The 20,310-nt window shown below is 41.7% G+C and overlaps 1 protein-coding gene across 1 annotated transcript in view; it reads right to left on the bottom strand.

Moving 5' to 3' along the window:
* Positions 1 to 8,600: 8,600 nt before the first annotated feature.
* LOC143301919 (uncharacterized) overlaps positions 8,601 to 20,310 on the bottom strand; it is an 11,735-nt gene continuing 25 nt past the window's right edge. Inside the window, exons 1-6 of the mRNA XM_076616363.1 lie at positions 19,981 to 20,310; positions 18,249 to 18,526; positions 16,409 to 16,499; positions 12,269 to 12,428; positions 10,554 to 10,669; positions 8,601 to 9,465 (exon numbers count right to left, since the gene is read on the bottom strand). The exon at positions 19,981 to 20,310 is cut by the window's right edge and continues 25 nt beyond it. Coding sequence (XP_076472478.1) covers positions 9,419 to 9,465; positions 10,554 to 10,669; positions 12,269 to 12,428; positions 16,409 to 16,499; positions 18,249 to 18,526; positions 19,981 to 20,092 — 804 coding nt within the window. The 5' untranslated portion in view covers positions 20,093 to 20,310 and the 3' untranslated portion in view covers positions 8,601 to 9,418. The remainder of the gene's footprint in view (positions 9,466 to 10,553; positions 10,670 to 12,268; positions 12,429 to 16,408; positions 16,500 to 18,248; positions 18,527 to 19,980) is intronic.

The raw sequence follows: 20,310 nt of genomic DNA, 5'->3' as shown, positions 1-20,310 counted from the left end.
AGGGGCACACACATACATGTGTACATGCTGTGGTCACAAACACGTGCGTGCATGCATACATAGACAGAAGTAAGTTAGGGGGCACGGGTAGCGTTGTAAGGGGAAGCGGAAGTGGTCTCGTCTGTGTGTGGCTGTTACTGTGCATTAACATGCCGTTTTCGTTTTGTTTCCAAACGCAAAAGTGATATCGATGGCACAGTTTGTTGTACATTTCTTTTCTGTTGTTTTGCTATGTTCACGGATAAACTTTCTTCTTCATCATGAACAATTGTTTTCATAGTGAGGATTTACGTTTTTGGGTTTTTTTGTTGTTTTTTTTGTGTGTGTGTGTGTGCTTGTTTTGGAAGTCTTAATTTTTATGGCTGGTACCTCTCAAGTTTGATTTCCCCACCAAAATACCAAAAGTTTTCCCCCAGATGTATGATAAAAAGATGAGGATAAAACCTGAATGCAAAGTTAGAGGAATGCATGGTAAGATGGCAAGCATGTTGTACTCTCTCAAGGCCCTGACCAGTGCATTGACTTGATGTGGAGGTAGGCATCTGCCCCTTTACAAAAGAACAACACAAAAAAACTACTTTTTTGTGTGAAGCAGATGTGTGGCGTATATGGATCAGCCTGCACGCTTAGAGGCCTCCTTGAAAACAAAATATATGGAATAAACATGTTTTCTGTTATGGGAGAGAGGGACATGCATCGGAAATACAGACTTGCCCCGGGGTATGCAGGTGAATGGGAAAAGTGATCTGGCCTCAAAAGTGAGGACAACTGAAAGGAAAATACTGAGGGGTTAACACACTCTGAATGTGCATTTACCTTTTCTTTTTTTTTTTTTTTTTAAGATGAAATTAATTAACTATCTGTATATGTTGTATATGATTTGGTTGCGTTTGATTGGGTGGGGGTGGGGGGGGGTTGTATATTGATTTTGTTGTATATGAATTTTGTTATATACCGATATGTTTTTTTTTGTTGCATATGTTTTTTTGTGGAATTATATTCCCCTGCTACATTGTTTCCTTGGTGTTACAAAAATTGGGGGTGGGGTGGGGAAGGGTGGTGTGCCATCGTCTGTCAAATCAGTCAACAGCTTGTGTGATTGGAAGGATGAGGAATAATAAAGGAAACGGAACAAACATACCCATTGCATTGATGTAGGTGCTTTACTTTGCTTGCATCTTCACTCACTGGAGCGACTGACTGTGCTTTTTTGTGAGAGTTAGTTTACTGACAGAAATCGTACAAACCAGAGGGAGGGCAGAGGGCTGTGGTATGTTCCACGGTTGCTGTGATGCTGTTAAGTTTCTGTAACGAGAGAGGTAGAGAGAGAGAAGGTTGGGGAATATGTTGTGATTGGTGTGTGTGGGATGAACGTCATGAACAGACCACAGGTTGTAAGCTCGGTGGTACACACACACACACATACATACACACACACACACACACACACACACATACACACACACACAGACGACAGTGCGTTTCATCCACATTTTGTTTGGGAGAGACGGCACTGTCACTTGCATCAACACATACAGTACAGATGAGGATGTGCTGGTTTTCTCTTTTCACTCTCTTTCTCCTCCCCTCTTCCCCCCAACGCCCCCCTCCGCCCCCCCTCTGCCCCTGCACCTCGCTTTCTCTCGGTCTGCCAGTCTTCTTGTATCTCTGTCCTTACACACTGTCACATGCACACCACAACAACACTGTGCTTGTTTGTTTAGCTACTCTTGCTCACAGCTAATAAGTTAAAAACAAAGACAAAAATAAAAAAGGATTGTCATTGTTGTGTTTCTGTAGTTGGGTTGTGAGTGAATTCAGAACCCTCCCAAAAGAAATCATTGTAGTATCCGTACTCAGCATTTACCCATTGTCATATGTCTGGAGATGGATCTGTGAATGATACTCGGACACCAGTACATTTCTTCTCAGCTTTGTAAAGGGGCAGTGGTGGGGGTTGATGGGGGGTGGGGTGGTGGGGGTGAAGATTCCACATGCCAGAGGGGTCATGTCGGTTGCTTCTCTCTTCTTGTAAAACTGACAGTCTGCGTCTGAGAGTGGGATATAATTATGATATATTTAGTAGTTGTGCATGCATGCTCTTTGTGTCTGATCATTGTTGGATGCTGATATAGGTGGGGTTTTTTTTTTTGGGGGGGGTGGGGGTGGGTGGGGGGGGGGGGGGGTAATTTATGATTTTTATTTTGTTGTTGGGTGGGTTGGTGAGGTAGGTGGGGGTTGGGGTTACTGTTCTTTGTAGTGAGGTCTGACTTTGATAAGTTTACTAATGATACATTAGAATTAGTTTTTTTTTGTTTTTTTTTGTCACCACCCGTCCCCTTCCCCTGAACTTCTCTTCATTGGCAATCTTGTACACACACACACACAGGACGTGTTTTCCTATAGTTTGCTGCACTGTAGTTCTGTCTTGCGTAGTTTTTGTTTTGTATTTGTTTTGGTTTTTTTCTTTTTTGGGGTGGAGGGTGTTGGGGAAGGCTGAGGAGACTGTGTGGATGTTTAACCGTTGGTGTTACTGTTAGTTTTAAATGGACACAAGGTGTGACTTTTTTTTTTTTTTGTGGAGTGGGAAGGAGGGAGGGTGAATAATGAATGAGATCTGTTTGTGCTTTAGCGTACAGCTTTATGTGACAAGTGTTTGCAGTGTTTATTTTCATGGTATTGTTGACTGTTGTATGCATGTATGTATGTTAAGTATGGAGCAGGTTCCTAAGAGAGTTGTGGGGGGGTTGGTGGGTAAGGTGTAGGATGTACATGTTCACTGGCGGACAAAGGAAGTGTTCTCCTGAAACTTGTTCTGCCTGCCTTGGCACACCTGTCGGCATTGACCAGATTCCAGGGTTTGGTGCTGGGCTTGAACGGACAGATCAGCATGTGGTTCTAGCCCTCACAGCATGTGGTTCTGTCCTGAGGGCTGGCCTGACTGGTGTTACCGTTTTTGGAGGAGGTGAATGGCTGTGCTTAGCATCACTGAATTGGGGCATCCACATGCACACACACACACACACACACACACACACACACACACAAACTAGCTTCGCATCACTGAATTGGGTCGTGTACAGAAAGGAAAAGATTTTAGGTTTGGAACTGCAGGTCATGATAGACATGATTCCTGAAGACAGATTATGGGTGCCTAGATAAGGACGGTCAAAAACACATGAAACTGCATTTTCACAACTCGTTGAACACCTGTTATGGATAAATCTTCTTCATCGGGGTGACAGTTGATTGTAGTGAATCGTGTTGTCAAATATTTTACAAAAGAGAGGCACTTCTCTGCAAACCGTTGTTTCTCTTTTCATTCTTAAAAAGAAAAGAAAAAAGAAGGAATAAAATAGATAGTGTTGGTGGTGATGTGTGGTAGTCATGTGTTTGTTGCGGGTTTTTTGTTATTGTTGTTTTTCTTGTGAGTGATCTGCTGTTTGAAGGTTTCGTGGAGAGGCATGGTTACAGTAGCTGTTTTGCACGTATTACTTAAATTATGATTCATAATTCGGTTGTTATATCATTATCCATGTTCTGTCATGTATGTCTTGGTTTTTTTTGGTGTTTTTTTTGTTTTATTTCGGGATGGATCATGTGTGAACACGTTGTTCAGTTGTGATGTTGAACATTGACAAAAAGTTTTGGCTTTCTGATGTGACCCCTCCCTCTCCCCCTCCTTCCCCTCTGCAACAATTCCCACCCCCCCCTCCCCCCCCAAGCCCCCCCTCCCCCACACCCCTTCCTCCACACACACACCTTTCCTTTGACCTTTCACCCGTTTCTGTGCCCACCACCTCTACCCTCCCTGTCGACCCCCCTCACCACCCTCCGCCCACCAATCCTCCCCCTCCTCCTCCCCACCCCCCCTCTCCTTCCAAAGTTGTGTATCATGTATTATTGCGATAAAAGTTGTTGAGTTTGTTCTTTGGAAAGAAAAACAAAACAAAACAAAACTGTGATTGTTTGTGTACTGTATGCGATGGTACTCTCAAGTTAGTGTCTACATCACATGGCCTGTCTTTGTGCTTGTTGATGGTGGTGTTTGTTTTGTTGGCTTTCTGGCTTGGCTTCTTCCTGTTTTTTTTTGGTTTTTTTTTGACATCCTGTTTCTTTTGATTTGTTCAGCTTCTAGGAAGAGAGAGGTCGGGAAGGAATCTCCAACAAAGTGTATGTTGCAGTGAGCTCTTAAAAAAGAAAAGAAAAAAAAAAGCAAAAAAAAAAGCATCAGCTTGACAATGTGACACGTGTCGAAAACTGGCTAGTCGAGGAGGTAGACGAGAATTGAATACTTTAAGGAACTTGGCAATTTGATATCAGTACTTTGTAGATTGTGACAAGTCGTTATTTGAAAAATGAAAAGTATCTTGGCAATTTGATATCAGTACTTTGTAGATTGTGACTTGTCCTTATTTGAAAGGACTGTAGGGTTAGGTGGGGTATGTAGTATTGTAAATTTATGGGTGAGTTTGTAAATTTCTTGAGACGAGTAGCACTCTGTGTCAGTCGTGTATGGGGGATGATGGTGAAAAAAGACGGTGGAGGAGGGGAACTTTGGCGTATGTTTTTCCCTTTTTTTTCTTTCACATTTTTATCATTGCTTTTGTTCTTCTTCTGTTCTCATTTTCCAGCACGGACAGAGAGAGGTGGTGGGACGGTGGTTGAAGCTCAGTTGGCGCATGTAGGAAAGTGGTAGTCTGGAGTTCAAATCTGTGGCCAGTGTTGCCAGTTCTCCTTCAAAGATCGAGTTTATATTCATATACGTATGCTTTAAGTAGGTAAAATATACAGATGTGTATGCAGATGAGCACACACACACACACACACACACACACACACACACACACGCACTAACGCATATTGGCAAACTCCATTTCTTCAGTTTTCTGCTGAAGAGCAGAAGACTGCGGAGGGGTGGAATGGAATTCTCTCCCTTCGATTGTTACTTCTTGTTTTCAGAGATGTAAGTATTGGGGTTTGTTTGTGACCCGCGTTTTGTTGTAAGCTGGACATAACTGGACCAGAAAACAGCACAGAGAAAAAAAAAATTGTTGTTGTTGTTGTTGTTTGTTGTTTTTCTGATGCCGGTGTGTGATGTTACCTAGTTTCTGTATTGTCATCGAGGATGGTTAGTTATGGATGCCAGGCAAACACGACGGTAATAAATAGGTCAAAGTAGCATCTCTTGTGTATTTTTCTACCAAACAGCTTGGTTGGATAAGCATCAGCTTGTGTGTGTGTAAGGTTGAAAGTTGAGTTTTGCATGAAATCCATTTTCCCTGTTAGGTTTACTTTACCAGGGAGTAGAGCTGGACTAAATTCTTTCACTGTACATTTAATATTTTCTGTGGTTTTGGGTTTTGTTTTTTTTTCTTTTCGTTTTTTTTTTTTTTTTTTTTTTTTTTTTTTGTCTTTCAGTTCACAAGAAGGCATAGTGTAACGGTTAGAAATTGAATGCAGGCTTGTGGTGAGACAGGTTTTTGTGAATGGGATAAGAATATTGAATCTCGGCTTTTTCTATGGCGTAGAACAAAAGTAAATATTGACACTTTTTTTTTTTTTTTTAAATAGATAGCATACAGATGTTTTAATTCATCATGGGAGGAGGTGACATGCTCTGTAACTGTGATTTTTTTCTGTTTTCTTTTCCATTTTTGAGTATATATTTATTTCATAGCAGTATAAGCCCATACAGAGCTGCAGTGATTGTACTGAAGGGGACGTGCCATCGCTTCTCTGTCTTTGGGTCTTCTGGTTCTCTGCGTTTGTGTTTTTTTTTTTCACAACGGTTGGTGCGCTTCTTCAGACAAACCAAATCATCTGTTGGTCCGATTTTTGGTTCTGAGACTAGCAGGATTATATATATATATATATATATAGTGATGGTGTAGGAATGTTTGATGATGATAAAAACCTGCCAGCTTTTTCACTGTTGGCATTGAGCAGGGCTGCATGGACACAGCTTTGACTGAAATGAATGGGAGGGGGATGTAGATGGATGCTGCTGCCAAGTTTGCTTGTCAGAATTAACAGTTGATTTCTGAATACAAGTGGGACTGTTGACCTTTGGATAATCATAGCGTTCAGTCAGTGTGTGTGCTGACTGGAATTGTGTGCACTGCCAGCTTGCATCCCCGAGTCTGTTGTCGCCTGAAGCGTTGGTGTGATCGTGTTGGAGTTTGGTACCATCTTCTGCTTTTGGTCATCCTTTTTTTTATTTTTTTTATTTGGAGTCGTGTTGTGTAGGTTGGAAGGGGTGTGCTGTTTGGCTGAGTGGCCTTGCAGTTTGAGTTTTGGAGTGTTGGTCAACTGATTGATTTTCCTGAGTGCGCGCTTAGAAAATTACAGTTCTGGATTAGGAAAAATTTTTTTTTTATTTTTTAATTTGTTCGTTTTATTTGTTCTAACATTATATTTATTTGAAGTGGAATGTTGCCCCTCTATGTCTTGTGAAGATGGGATTGACTGCCCTTTGCTGACGCAAACATTGTGATGACATAAATCATTCCTGATGTGTATCTGGCTCATGCATGGCGATAGTACTGATTTTTTTCCCCCAGACCCCCCACTCCTCTCATCTATCAGTAGAGATTTTTTTCTCCTATAACCATTAGTTTCATATGCATTTCTTTATAGAAAGCAGTCCCCTGCAGATTGTATTACTGGCTCAGTCGGCTTGGTGTGAATGATAGATGTATTAGATTTTTTTTTTTTTTTTTGAATCTCTTTAATGTACCTGTAGACAGTTCAGGTTTGGTTCGTACGACTTGAACCTCAGCTCACCCACCTTGTATTCCAGTCAACATCTGCTCTAGTTTAGTTTTGCCCCCCTCTTCACCCCTCCCCCCCTCCCCTCCCCCGCACTTCTCATGCTGGTGTTAGTGTGGAGTTGTTGGTATTTCTGTGTAGGCGATTGTCCCTGACTATGCCACCCAAGCCTGGATCGAAACACAGGACTCCGTTTTTCTGTATGTGCAATATTCACTGTACATGACCATTGTGCAAGGACATGAGGTTGGGTTGCCTAAGCGAGCTCAGCAGCGCTCCAGTTGTGTAGCATTAAATTTTTTTTTTCTAAGTTTATGGAGTTGGCGTAGACTTGGGGGAAAATTGTTAACGCTGAGCAAGCTTACCCGCTGCAGAGTTGGCTTTTGCAACGAGGTCCATGCTTGGCGTAGGGGAGGAAGATCTGAGTCTTTGTGCGGTGTGTGTGTGTGCATGGATTGGCGTTCAGGCGGAGTGGAGACTTTCGAGTTGTCTCCCATCAAGTTTTGGATGCGGTCTGGGTTTGTAGTCAGTTTTCCTGGCACCGTGTGATTCTGCTGGACATGTCCGGGAATCCCCCCTTCCCTCTGATGGCTTTGTTCTGGCACCGTGCCGTTCTGAAGGGCAGAGCAGGGCATGGATCCTGTTCCTGGTGTTGGTCAGTACAGTCAATCTGTCCTTTTTTTTTTTTTAACTTCTGTTGGTCAAAATGAAACAAAAGAAATGCATGGCAGATTGTTCGGAAGGTCATGCACTTAGTGTGAAGAGCAAGGATTGGCATTCCTTCAGGACTTGTGATGTAGAAAGCTTGGTTGGAAGAGGGTCCATTACCGTGTAGTAAAAGAACACCATTTGAATGGTTGATACTTTTGCTCTCTCTGCAGCCATAGAATATAGGGGTCCGCTTCCATTCGGTAAAGAATATCATCACATGGAAGAGATGATTCAGTTACTCTTTCTCTCTCTGTGTGTGTCCATTATCAGATGGTTAAAGTACATGTACTGAAGCATGCCAGGACAAGGAATCGTGCACACTTTCAACTCGCCCAAGGAGAAAGTATACATAAACTTTTCACCAAACTACCCCCTCCCTCCCCCTGAGGCATAGAGTTCTTCAGACGGTAAATAAGAGCAAACTTAAAAATGAAAAAACCAAACAAACCCAAACAAACCAGATGGTGATAGATTTCCTGGTGAGATGTTTCCCAGCGTGTTGCACGCTCTGGGGGCAGATTTGAGAGAGGGTATCAGATGACGCACAAACCCTGAGGGAGGATTTCCGACAGCTGGTCCTGGTGGCAGTCCCATGTGAGTGCGTGGTTTTTTGTTTTGTCTAGTTGTGGTCCCTGCAGTTGTTTTTTTTTTTTTTTTTTTTTTTTTTTTGGTGCACACATTTCTTTGGTTTTTCTCTTTGTACAGGTTCCTCATTGCTGTTTTGTCATCACTGTATCATCAATCATTCTGTACATTGTCATCGTCTTCAATTATATTCAGTCAACTAGCAGCTTCTGCTGTGTGGCCTTTTCATGAAGAGAGAGAGAGAGAGAGAGGCTTTTGAGAGCATGGGGTGTGGGAGTTGATGTTGTCAGAGGTTGTGGGAATATTTTTGCAAGCTGGCGTGGCATTGATGCTTGCATGCATAGCACAGGAGAGAGTGCGTCTGTAGGCACAAGGAGTCCAGAGAGGGAAATTGAGAGTGAGTGGGAGCATGTAAAAAGAGAGAGAAATGCAGAAGAGATGCAGAAGGAATAGTGATTGTTTGATGTATGCATGCATGTTTTGGTGGCAATGGGGTGAGAACAGCATTTGAAATGGAAAAGGAAACCCAGCAATTAAAAAATCTTCTCTTTCTTTATTACATACAGGAAACTACTGAAGGAAAATTTTTCTAAACAGAAAATCTCATTCTTGTTACAGGAAACTGCCAAAGGAAAACCTTTTTAATTTGAAAACAAAACCCACAAAAAAATATCTAAATCGGAGTATAGCTGCTAACATGACGGGGTAAAAATGGTTGTACACATAAAAGCCCACTCATGTACATATGAGTGAACGTGGTAGTTGCAACCCATAAAAGAAGAATTTTCCCACAAAGAAAGAACAGTTCTTCTAACCTTTCTCTCCCCTACACCACGTCTTCTAAGCAGATGCCTGACCAGCAGCATGACCCAATGCGCTTAGTCAAGCAACTATTTCCAAAACCACACCCACCATTCGCACCGCAAGAATTAACCACTGAAGAATGGAGTGACTGAAAATGTGTTTAGTTTAATGCCATGAAATCTTTTTTTCTTTCTTTCCATAAGTGGGCGTATGTGTATTCAGGAACAAGCACAAGCGCAAGCCGTAAGTGCACAATTTCTCACACACGCACACACACTCGCAGACTGCCACATGCACATATTACAATATCTGCATCTTGGAACATGCACATACACAAACATCCACAAGCTACCGCAAGCGCACGTATTCAATTTGTTTCGTTTCGCACACGCACAAAACATTGACCAGTATTCAGTTTTTGTCCCTCTCTCACACACCACACACGCACACAGACATTTACCTGTACCCCCTCTCCCAACAAAAACTGTAAGCCACTGCCTTCCTTTCTCAAACCAAAAATTGTCTGCAGGTAAAGAAGTGTACAGCCTCATCTTCGTGCCAGCCTCTTGGCTTTTAGCAGTCTGCTCTGCTGACCTGAAAAAAAAAACAAAAAAACCCCATATAATTCTAAGCTCACACCTTTCAGTGCCAAGCCTGTTTCATGCTCAGTGACCGGTATTTGCTGAGGGATTTTTTGGCCTCGGAGGGTATTAATTACCCTCCCCCAAAAAAACAAAAACTCTCAAAATATATGTATCTAGTGTATGCAAACAACTGAAAGAAAATAAACCTTTCCTTTCTGAAAAGAAAATGAACACCCCAGCACATGATGTTAATAATTTCATGAGAGGAAAATTCCAACAATGACTTGGTATGAAATTTCCATCCTAATGCATTTGTTTGCACACCGGAAGGGGATGAACATTTCTGTTTCGGGGCACTTGAGGGGTTAATTTTAAATATATATATTAAAAAAAAAAAAAAAATGTATGCATACTAAAAACACACGAACACACACCCGCACACACAAATCCTACCGTTCCAACAGCAACCCACAAACCCACACCCACACCACACAAGATGGAGACACACACACACACACACACACGCACTCGAGCACATCTTGGCAGTTCAAGGTATATGAACATGTGCACGTTTAAAACAGTAAAAAGTAGAAGTAAAATTAACTTGACTAAAACATAAAAGTGAAGACAAGGAGTTATTAACTGATTTGAACGGCTGGAAAGAAATGAATTTTCAAAGAGCTTTTAAAACGAGGGCAAGAAACAGCATGACAGACAGGAAACAGTAGTCTTGAGGGGTTAATTATTAAAGGTTTAAAAAAAAAAAAAAATCTTTTACCACCTTTTCATTTGCATACGACATTGACATACCAAAACCGAACAAACAATTTCTACAATTTTTTTTTGGATAAGTTTTTCTCTTAAACTCTGACTTGAAGGACTAAAGGGACAAAGTGAACCCTGTTTTCTTTTTATTCTCCACACGACATATGCATTTTATGTCTTTTTTCTGAATGTATATGTCCTTTATCTATAATGATGGAAAGGAATATCTGACACACTGAATTCAAACTCTGATGTAACCTGTAACATAGCCCACAACCCCCCCTTCCACTCCTGCCCCCCAAACCCCACATTCCAACAATCATGGCAACTTACTGGTGACCCGTTTGTGACGGCCTCCGAAGAGCATGGACTGTTTGAAGTCTGCGACAGACGGAGCGACGACCCCAACGTGACCTTTCCGAGCCTGAAGCGTCACCACCTGCACTCGTCTGCACACCACACACGTGTCCAACATGACGACCTCATTATGAATCAAGGTGAAGGTCATGATCACGATGACGATGATTTTCAATTACCACAGGGCTCAGAGCCCGCCCTGGCAGTGGCCTAGCACTGACACATCTCCCACGCTCGGCTGTATTTTCCCCCCCTTCCACTAGACCATGAGAGGTGGTCTGGACGCTAGTCACTCGGATGAAACGATAACCGGAGGTCCCATGTGTGACATGCACTCGGTGTACGTAAAAGAAACCCACGGCAACAACAGCTGGCCCTCCTGGTAAAAATATGTAGCAGAAACCCCACTTTGATAACAAAACAAATACATTTTCAGATAGGAAAAAAAAAAAAAAGGAATACAAAGTGATGCTGCTCAGTGGCAATGGACTCTCTGGGGGGGGAGGGGGGGGAGAACAGCCTGAATTTCACACACAGAAATCTATTGTGACAAAAAAAGTAATACAGTACCACGCAAGACTGTATCTGGGCAAAGTAAAATGCATCGCCCAACAAAGCACTGAAACAAAACCATGCTGAATAAAAACTCTGAAAGAATAATGCTGATGATGATGGTAAAAAAAAAAAAAAAAGGATATTGAAAAAGAAAAAAAGAACAGTGATACTATTATAATAACATAAAAATTAATGATGGGAATATTGATGGAGCTAGTAAAAGACAAAAAAGATAATTAGATAAATAGTAACAGAAAAATTGTGAAAGATTATACTAAGAAAAGTAACAAGAATGAAACTTCAATTTTTACTTGTGATGGTGATGGTGAAAAATATCCAAATGCTAACAAATCCCCCCTCCCCCCAAAAAACAACAACAACAACAACAAAAATAAGAATTTAAATTATATAAATAATAACAGAAAAATTGTGAAAGGTTGTATCAATAAAAGTAAGAAGAATGATCCTGATGATGGTAATGGTGAAAAATACCCAAATACTAACCCCCACCCTCCACCCCTCCCTCCACACACACACACACACACACAAACACACCCAAAAAAACAACAAACAACAGTAACAAACAACAAAAAAAGACTAAAAACAAAAATCATAACTTATAATGATGCCAATACCACCAACAACAATAACAAATTAACAATAAGGCTAATAATACTACCTCATAACAATATAAATGATAATGATGTTGGAAGATGATAATGTTTGTGGTGATTTAAAACAGAAGAAGAAAGAGCAAAAATAATGGTGATAAAAGTAACAATAAAAAAAGAAGATGGAGACAATGGATGACGAAGATGATCTTGGTAATCCACTTCCACTGTTATCAATTCTATGTCTCAGCAATACACTGTTATCACGTTTTATTCCTGCTTTCAGTGATAATAACACTAATAAATTGCTTCTCCACCATTTTTAATAAACGCTCATCAGTTTCTGCTACGACTGTTGTCCACACAACAACGTACAAGACTATAAATATCACCACTATATAATTTTTTGAATGGACATAACAATGATATTAGAACCATTAAAAAACTAAACAAAACGAAAAAACAAACCAACCCAGGGAACCAAAGAACAAAAACATGCCAACTGAATAAACAAAGGGAACTCACTCATCCTGTACGTCCGGCAAAGGAAGGAAATCAGCTGATTCTGCTTCCTCCGAATCATCATCATCATCATCATCGTCATCATCATCCAGATCATCATTTTCCTCCTCTTCCTCTGAGCTAGACTGCTCCTTGTCCCCCTTTGGTTCCTTTTTGTCCTGGTCTGGACAGACACAGAGGAAAGAAGTGAACATTCAGCTGTTGTGCTTGTTGGATTGAAAGTTCATGGCTTTAACCATTCAGCTGTTGTGTCTGTCAGATTGAAAGTCCATGGCTTTAACCATTCAGCTGTTGTGTCTGTCAGATTGAAAGTCCATGGCTTTAACCATTCAGCTGTTGTGCTTGTTGGATTGAAAGTCCATGGCTTTAACCATTCAGCTGTTGTGCTTGTTGGATTGAAAGTCCATGGCTTTAACCATTCAGCTGTTGTGCTTGTTGGATTGAAAGTTCATGGCTTTAACCATTCAGCTGTTGTGTCTGTCAGATTGAAAGTCCATGGCTTTAACCATTCAGCTGTTGTGTCTGTCAGATTGAAAGTCCATCGCTTCAACCATTCAGCTGTTGTGTCTGTCAGATTGAAAGTCCATTGCTTCAACCATTCAGCTGTTGTGTTTGTCAGATTGAAAGTCCATGGCTTTAACCATTCAGCTGTTGCGTCTGTTGGAATGAAAGTCCATGGCTTTAACCATTCAGCTGTTGTGTCTGTTGGAATGAAAGTCCATGGCTTTAACCATTCGGCTGTTGTGTCTGTCAGATTGAAAGTTGATGGCTTTAACCATTCAGCTGTTGTGCTTGTTGGATTGAAAGTTCATGGCTTTAACCATTCAGCTGTTGTGTCTGTTGGAATAAAAGTCCATGGCTTTAACCATTCAGCTGTTGTGTCTGTTGGAATAAAAGTCCATGGCTTTAACCATTCAGCTGTTGTGTCTGTTGGAATGAAAGTCCATGGCTTTAACCATTCAGCTGTTGTGTCTGTTGGAATGAAAGTCTATGGCTTTAACCATTCAGCTGTTGTGTCTGTTGGAATGAAAGTCCATGGCTTTAACCATTCAGCTGTTGTGTCTGTTGGAATGAAAGTCTATGGCTTTAACCATTCAGCTGTTGTGTCTGTTGGAATGAAAGTCTATGGCTTTAACCATTCAGCTGTTGTGTCTGTTGGAATGAAAGTCCATGGCTTTAAGTTTAACCATTCAGCTGATGTGTTAGTCAGACTGAAAGTCCATGGCTTTAACTCACTCTGGACGAATAGTTCTCTCCCTTGCTTTTCCCAACAGACGACCCATTTGTTAGGATTAGAAAAAAAATCACAAAAAATACAAAACATAAAGTAACTGAATGAAACTCACTGTACTTGACCCACTGACCCCTCTCCTCATGTCGTGTGAACGCCCACCCCCCTCCCTCTTCAGTGTTCTCAGAAGCTGAGTCACTATCAGTACCTTCTTGCTGGTAGCTTTCTTCACTGCAGATACTTTATTCAACGTCTTCATCATCCTTGTCGATGTCAAACCTTCAGTTTGAAGCATTTCAATCACTTCAGCAGCGGTAAAAGCCACTGTCGTGATCTAGTTTGATCCAAAAATTTCCACTAGTATTGCCTGTGACGCCATTTTCAATACATATGCAGATTAGCTTGTCGTGTGGGGTCCTGAACTCGCTGGCTCGCTGTGGAGTGTGTTGTTATGAAATCTCATGAAGAAACTTTCCAATCGACCCTTGACACGTTCACAATGCCTGATGTAGCTGCGACTGTTATGCCACCCCAAGAGGAAAACATGGAAAAATTTTTAATTGTCGAAACTGCTATAGCGTTCCATCGTCTGGAAAGCTTCCTTACGTCAGGAACATTATAGCATTCCACCGTCCGGAGTGAGTTAACTATTCAGCTGTTGTGTTTGTTGGATTGAAAGTCTATGGCTTTAACCATTCAGCTGTTGTGTCTGTTGGATTGAAAGTCCATGGCTTTAACCATTCAGCTGATGTGTTTGTCAGAATGAAAGTCCACGGCTTTAACCATTCAGCTGTTGTGTCTGTCAGAATGAAAGTCCATGGCTTTAACCATTCAGCTGTTGTGCTTGTTGGAATGAAAGTCCATGGCTTTAACCATTCAGCTGTTGTGTCTGTCAGATTGAAAGTTGATGGCTTTAACCATTCAGCTGTTGTGTCTGTCGGATTGAAAATCCATGGCTTTAACCATTCAGCTGTTGTGCTTGCTGGATTGAAAGTTCATGGCTTTAACCATTCAGCTGTTTCGTCTGTTGGAATGAAAGTCCATGGCTTTAACCATTCAGCTGTTGTGTCTGTCAGATTGAAAGTTGATGGCTTTAACCATTCAGCTGTTGTGTCTGTTGGAATGAAAGTCCATGGCTTTAACCATTCAGCTGTTGTGTCTGTCAGATTGAAAGTCCATGGCTTTAACCATTCAGCTGTTGTGTCTGTTGGAATGAAAGTCCATGGCTTTAACCATTCAGCTGTTGTCTGTCAGATTGAAAGTCCATGGCTTTAAGTTTAACCATTCAGCTGTTGTGTCTGTCAGACTGAAAGTCCATGGCTTTAACCATTCAGCTGTTGTGTCTGTCAGATTGAAAGTCCATGGCTTTAAGTTTAACCATTCAGCTGATGTGTTTGTCAGATTGAAAGTCCATGGCTTTAAGTTTAACCATTCAGCTGATGTGTTTGTCAGACTGAAAGTCCATGGCTTTAACTCACTCCGGACGAATAGTTCTCTCCCTTGCTTTTCCCAACAGACGACCCATTTGTTAGGATTAGAAAAAACAACAAAAAAACCCAACAAAACATAAAGTAACTGAATGAAACTCACTGTACTTGACCCACTGACCCCTCTCCTCATGTCGTGTGAACGCCCACCCCCCTCCCTCTTCAGTGTTCTCAGAAGCTGAGTCACTATCAGTACCTTCTTGCTGGTAGCTTTCTTCACTGCAGATACTTTATTCAACGTCTTCATCATCCTTGTCGATGTCAAACCTTCAGTTTGAAGCATTTCAATCACTTCAGCAGCAGTAAAAGCCACTGTTGTGATCTAGTTTGATCCAAAAATTTCCACTAGTATTGCCTGTGACGCCATTTTCAATACATATGCAGATTAGATTGTCGTGTGGGGTCCTGAACTCGCTGTGGAGTGTGTTGTTACCAAATCTCATGAAGAAACTTTCAATCGACCCTTGACACGTTCACAATGCCTGATGTAGCTGCGACTGTTATGCCACCCCAAGAGGAAAACATGGAAAAATGTTTAATTGTCGAAACTGCTATAGCGTTCCGTTGTCTGGAAAGCTTCCTTACGTCAGGAACGTTATAGCATTTCATCGTCCGGAGTGAGTTAACTATTCAGCTGTTGTGTTTGTTGGATTGAAAGTCCATGGCTTTAACCATTCAGCTGTTGTGTCTGTCAGAATGAAAGTCCATGGCTTTAACCATTCAGCTGTTGTGTCTGTTGGATTGAAAGTCCATGGCTTTAACCATTCAGCTGATGTGTTTGTCAGAATGAAAGTCCATGGCTTTAACCATTCAGCTGTTGTGTCTGTCAGACTGAAAGTCCATGGCTTTAACCATTCAGCTGTTGTGTCTGTCAGATTGAAAGTCCATGGCTTTAACCATTCAGCTGTTGTGTCTGTCAGAATGAAAGTCCATGGCTTTAACCATTCAGCTGTTGTGTCTGTCAGAATGAAAGTCCATGGCTTTAACCATTCAGCTGTTGTGTTTGTCAGATTGAAAGTCCATCGCTTCAACTCTTTCACCACTGTTGGCGACTTTAGTTGACTAGACAGTGCACCGCCACAGGCAACTTTTGCTGACACCGAGGGATCATGCTCATAAGACCATTTTTCACGCTGTAACAAAGCTGGACAGCTGCAGCCAGTTTCCCCCTGACTGAGTTTGAAGTGACCAAGTCCACTGCACTGCTCTGCCATGAATTGAAGGCTGGGACTAAGAGCATTGTATCTAAAATATTTGGCACTGGGGAGTGTTTTTCACACAGAAACTTGGTGGTGAAAGAGTTAATCATTCAGCTGTTGTGCTTGTGGGACTGAAAGCCCATGGCTTTAACCATTCAGCTGTTGTGTCTGTCACGTATTACCAGTGACATGCAGACCAATCCACAACACAGAGACGCTGACTCACCTGTTTTCTGTTTCTTCTCGGTCTGCTGACTCAGCTCTTCCAGGAGTTCCTCTGGAAGCTTTCGCTTGTTCAGTGCAGCCAGCTTCTCTTTCTGTGAGTGAAAAAAAAACAAACACACACACACACACATACACATGCATGCAAGCACACACACACATGCCATATGCATACAAGCACACACACACATGCATGCAAGCACACACACACACACACACACACAACACACACACACACACACAGAGGCACACACACACACACACACACACACAGAGGCAATACACACACAACACACGTCCACACACACACACACATGAAGAGAGATGTATGACACTCAATGACAGCTGACTAAAGTTTGAATGGGATCTGCTGAGATTTCTGTAACTGAAAAGATTTTGTGGTGAATGTGTCTAAGTTATACCCTGGTGAGTGTTTGTTCTTTCGTTCAATCTCTTTTTGGGTTTTCCCTGTAACGTAGAGTCAGTGATACTAGATGAAGAGAAGAAAAAAAGAAAAAAAGAAAAAAAAAAAATCACTGATCATGCATATGGCTGATTCAACATGGAGTGTATGTGTGTGTGGAAGGGGATCCGATGGGTGTAGATGTGCAACTGTGCGTTTGTAAATGCATACCTATCAATATTACTCCCGTAGATGGACTAGAGTGAAAATGCCCCTTGTGAGAAATTCAAAACGGCAGTAAGCCTCCATGCAGTGATAAAAATTGGGATGGAATGGTAACTGGCACACACAACGAGGCCTGTCAAGTGCAACATATCATGATTTGTATTTTGTATTTCTTTTTATCACAACAGATTTCTCTGTGTGAAATTCGGGCTGCTCTCCCCAGGGAGAGCGTGTCGCTATACTACACCGCCACTCACTTTTAAAAAAAATTTTTCTGCGTGCAGTTTTATTTGTTTTTCCTACTGACATGGATTTTTCTACAGAATTTTGCCAGGAACAACCCTTTTGTTGCCGTGGGTTCTTTTACGTGTGCTAAGTGCGTGCAGCACACGGGACCTCGGTTTATCGTCTCATCCAAATGACTAGCGTCCAGACCACCACTCAAGGTCTAGTGGAGGAGAGAAAATATTGGCGACTAAGCCGTGACTCGAACCAGCGCGCTCAGATTCTCTCGCTTCCTAGGCGGACGTGTTACCTCTAGGCCATCACTCCAGATTGTATCTATTTATCTATCTATAGATCTATCTATCTATCTATCAATAGACAGCAAAATGTTACATGTCTGTCTGAGCATGTATGTGCGCATGCCTGAAATCTGACTGAATGACACAGGAAAGGAATGATCAATGCCCAATGGCAGCCCCGTCAGTCAGCTCTAGCCAGGAAGGCAGACTGTTGTGCAAATGACCCCGGGGTGTTTAAAGCACTAAGAAGTAGAGCTTGGTCTCAGACCAAGGATAGGCGCTGTATAAGTATTCATATCAAATCATATAAGAATCACTTGTTAATGGAATTTAAACTGAAGCACCAGCAACAAAGAGAACATTCAGCAATATCCACCTTTTTTCCCCTGCACTTTTCTTCCGTTTATGAGACAGTAAAAAAACTTGTGAATTAGTAATAACATTGTAATATATACTCCACATTTCTTCTCCTCCACTCTTTGACTGGCCTTCATTACATCTCTTAACAGGGGAAGAAATATAGGGTATATATATATATTACAATGTTATTTGAACAAATTTACGATTTTTCCATCTACAGAACAAAACTGAATCAAAAGAACACAAGGGGAAGAAATGTGGACATTGCTAAACACTGGCCCCCCCCACACCTCCCTCCCCCCCCCCCCCCCCCCCATCCCCCCACCCCGTACCTTTTGTAACTTGAATAGTTCATCCCTCTTTCTGCGCCGTTCTCTCTCCTCCTGCCTCCCCTTGCTGATCTCCCCCTTGATCCTCTCCTGTCTCTTTTCTGCCGCCTGTTGTGATGTGGCGAACGACACCTCCTCCGGCGCGCTATCACTGTCACTCTCTGTGTCATTGTCATCTTCACCATTGTCGCTGGACTGCCCTGCTTCTTCAATGAGGTCCTCTTCAGGTGACTCACCCAGTCCCGATTCGGACTGCAGTTCATCGTCTGATTCTTCTTCATCTGTGATAACAGAACATCGCATTCATTGGTAATTTGATTTGAAAAACTGAAATGTCACAGTCTGCATTTACGTTATTACGATGCTTATTCAAGTTATTGTTCTAATGCTGTGAGGATGAGTATGAAGCTTTATCTGTAATTATCATATGTTACACTTGATCTTTTATTAAGTTTAATCAAAATTGGGGAAACATCTAAATCTCAGATGATACTGACAATAATTTGATTATGAGAAATTGTAAAAGGACTTTTAAAAGGACAAAGGAATGTTAATCTGAGTTTCCCTATGACTCACTATGAGTACAAGCACAGTCATGATACTGTAATTATAGTGTAAATGAAAATTGACAGAGAGAGAGAAAGGAAGAGAGAGAGAGAGAGAGAGAGAGAGAGAGAGAGAGAGAGAGAGAGAGAGAGAGAGAGAGAGAGAGAGAGAGAGAGAGAGAGAGAGAGAGAGAGAGAGAGAGACTGTGACATTTTCATAATTTTGTCATTACCAGCAAGGGCCTATTGACGAGGTGATGAGGGCTAATTCTTATAACCTCATAAATGCCAAACAAGACAAGACAGAGAGAGAGAGAGAGAGAGAGAGAGAGAGAGAGAGAGAACAAGACGAGACAAGACAAAATTATTCATTTCGAAGATAATAGATAAGCACACCAGTGCTTTTTTACATCCAGTCCCCACCCTGAGCTGGGTCTACATGACACAATACTAAATAAAATTAAAGCATGGTGTTAGTAGAAATATCTAACAGAGGAGAAAAAATCATAAAAAAAGAAGAAGAAGAAGAAGAAAAAAAAAAAGAACACCCACCACATACAACATTACAAGCATGGTGTTAGCAAAATGCTGAGGAAAAAATGAACAAAATAAAAGAAACAAACACACAAAATACACTGTCACACCGCACCACAGACCAGAATGGGAGATGGAGGGTGAGGGAGGTTCTCAGTCAACCATATGCATGTGACAAATACTGAATAGAATCATTAAAATGAATGATTAACATAACATGTTACTGTTATGGCATATGGTGTGAAAGGTAATGTTTTCTGAAGGTGGTTGGACAATGGTGTTGTCTAATTGTTTCTGGGAGTGAGTTCCATAGGGTGGCGCCTGAGTAAACCAGACTGGATTTGAACAAGTCAATTCTTAGGATTGGGATATTGACTTTGGGGGAGGGGAGGGGTAAGGGGTCGTGGTGTTCTTGATGAATTTACAGAAATTGAGGACATTTGTCGATTAATGTTGAGAGAGAGAGAGAGAGAGAGAGAGAGAGAGAGAGAGAGAGAAGATATCAAAATGATTTGCTGTAAGTGTAAGTGTAATCAGACAGACTGACAGACGATCAGACAGACAAAAAAGGAGTAAATGGAGGGGGTGGTGGAGATAGAGAGAGAGAGAGAGAGAGAGAGAGAGAGAGAGAGAGAGAGAGAGAGAGAGAGACTGACCAGAAGCAGCAGCTCGAGCCTCATTACGTTGAGCTGCAATCTGAAGTGCTGGCGTCTCGAACTCATCATCAGAATCTCGCCTCTGGTGGTAGCGCACTGATCGTCTAGACATGGTCACTGGATGTATGGCGGAAATTGGTCCTTTGGACGTTTCGTCTTTTCACTTGTCAAAGCGATTACCTTCGTCTTCTCGCTCCCAACTTATGACGAATAAGAATTTCTGCGTGAAATATTAGCTTCCTGTGGCGTGAAAAACGATTAGAAATTTGAAGAATAGTAATATTCAGTAAATAAACGACGGCAAACTTGGAAGTCCAATGTTTCTTTCTT

This window comes from Babylonia areolata, chromosome 28 (assembly GCF_041734735.1).
Source record: "Babylonia areolata isolate BAREFJ2019XMU chromosome 28, ASM4173473v1, whole genome shotgun sequence".
NCBI classification, from domain to species: Eukaryota; Metazoa; Mollusca; class Gastropoda; order Neogastropoda; family Buccinidae; genus Babylonia; species Babylonia areolata.
Note: the sequence above shows the minus strand (reverse complement) of the source record. Positions and strands in the feature narration are given on the sequence as shown.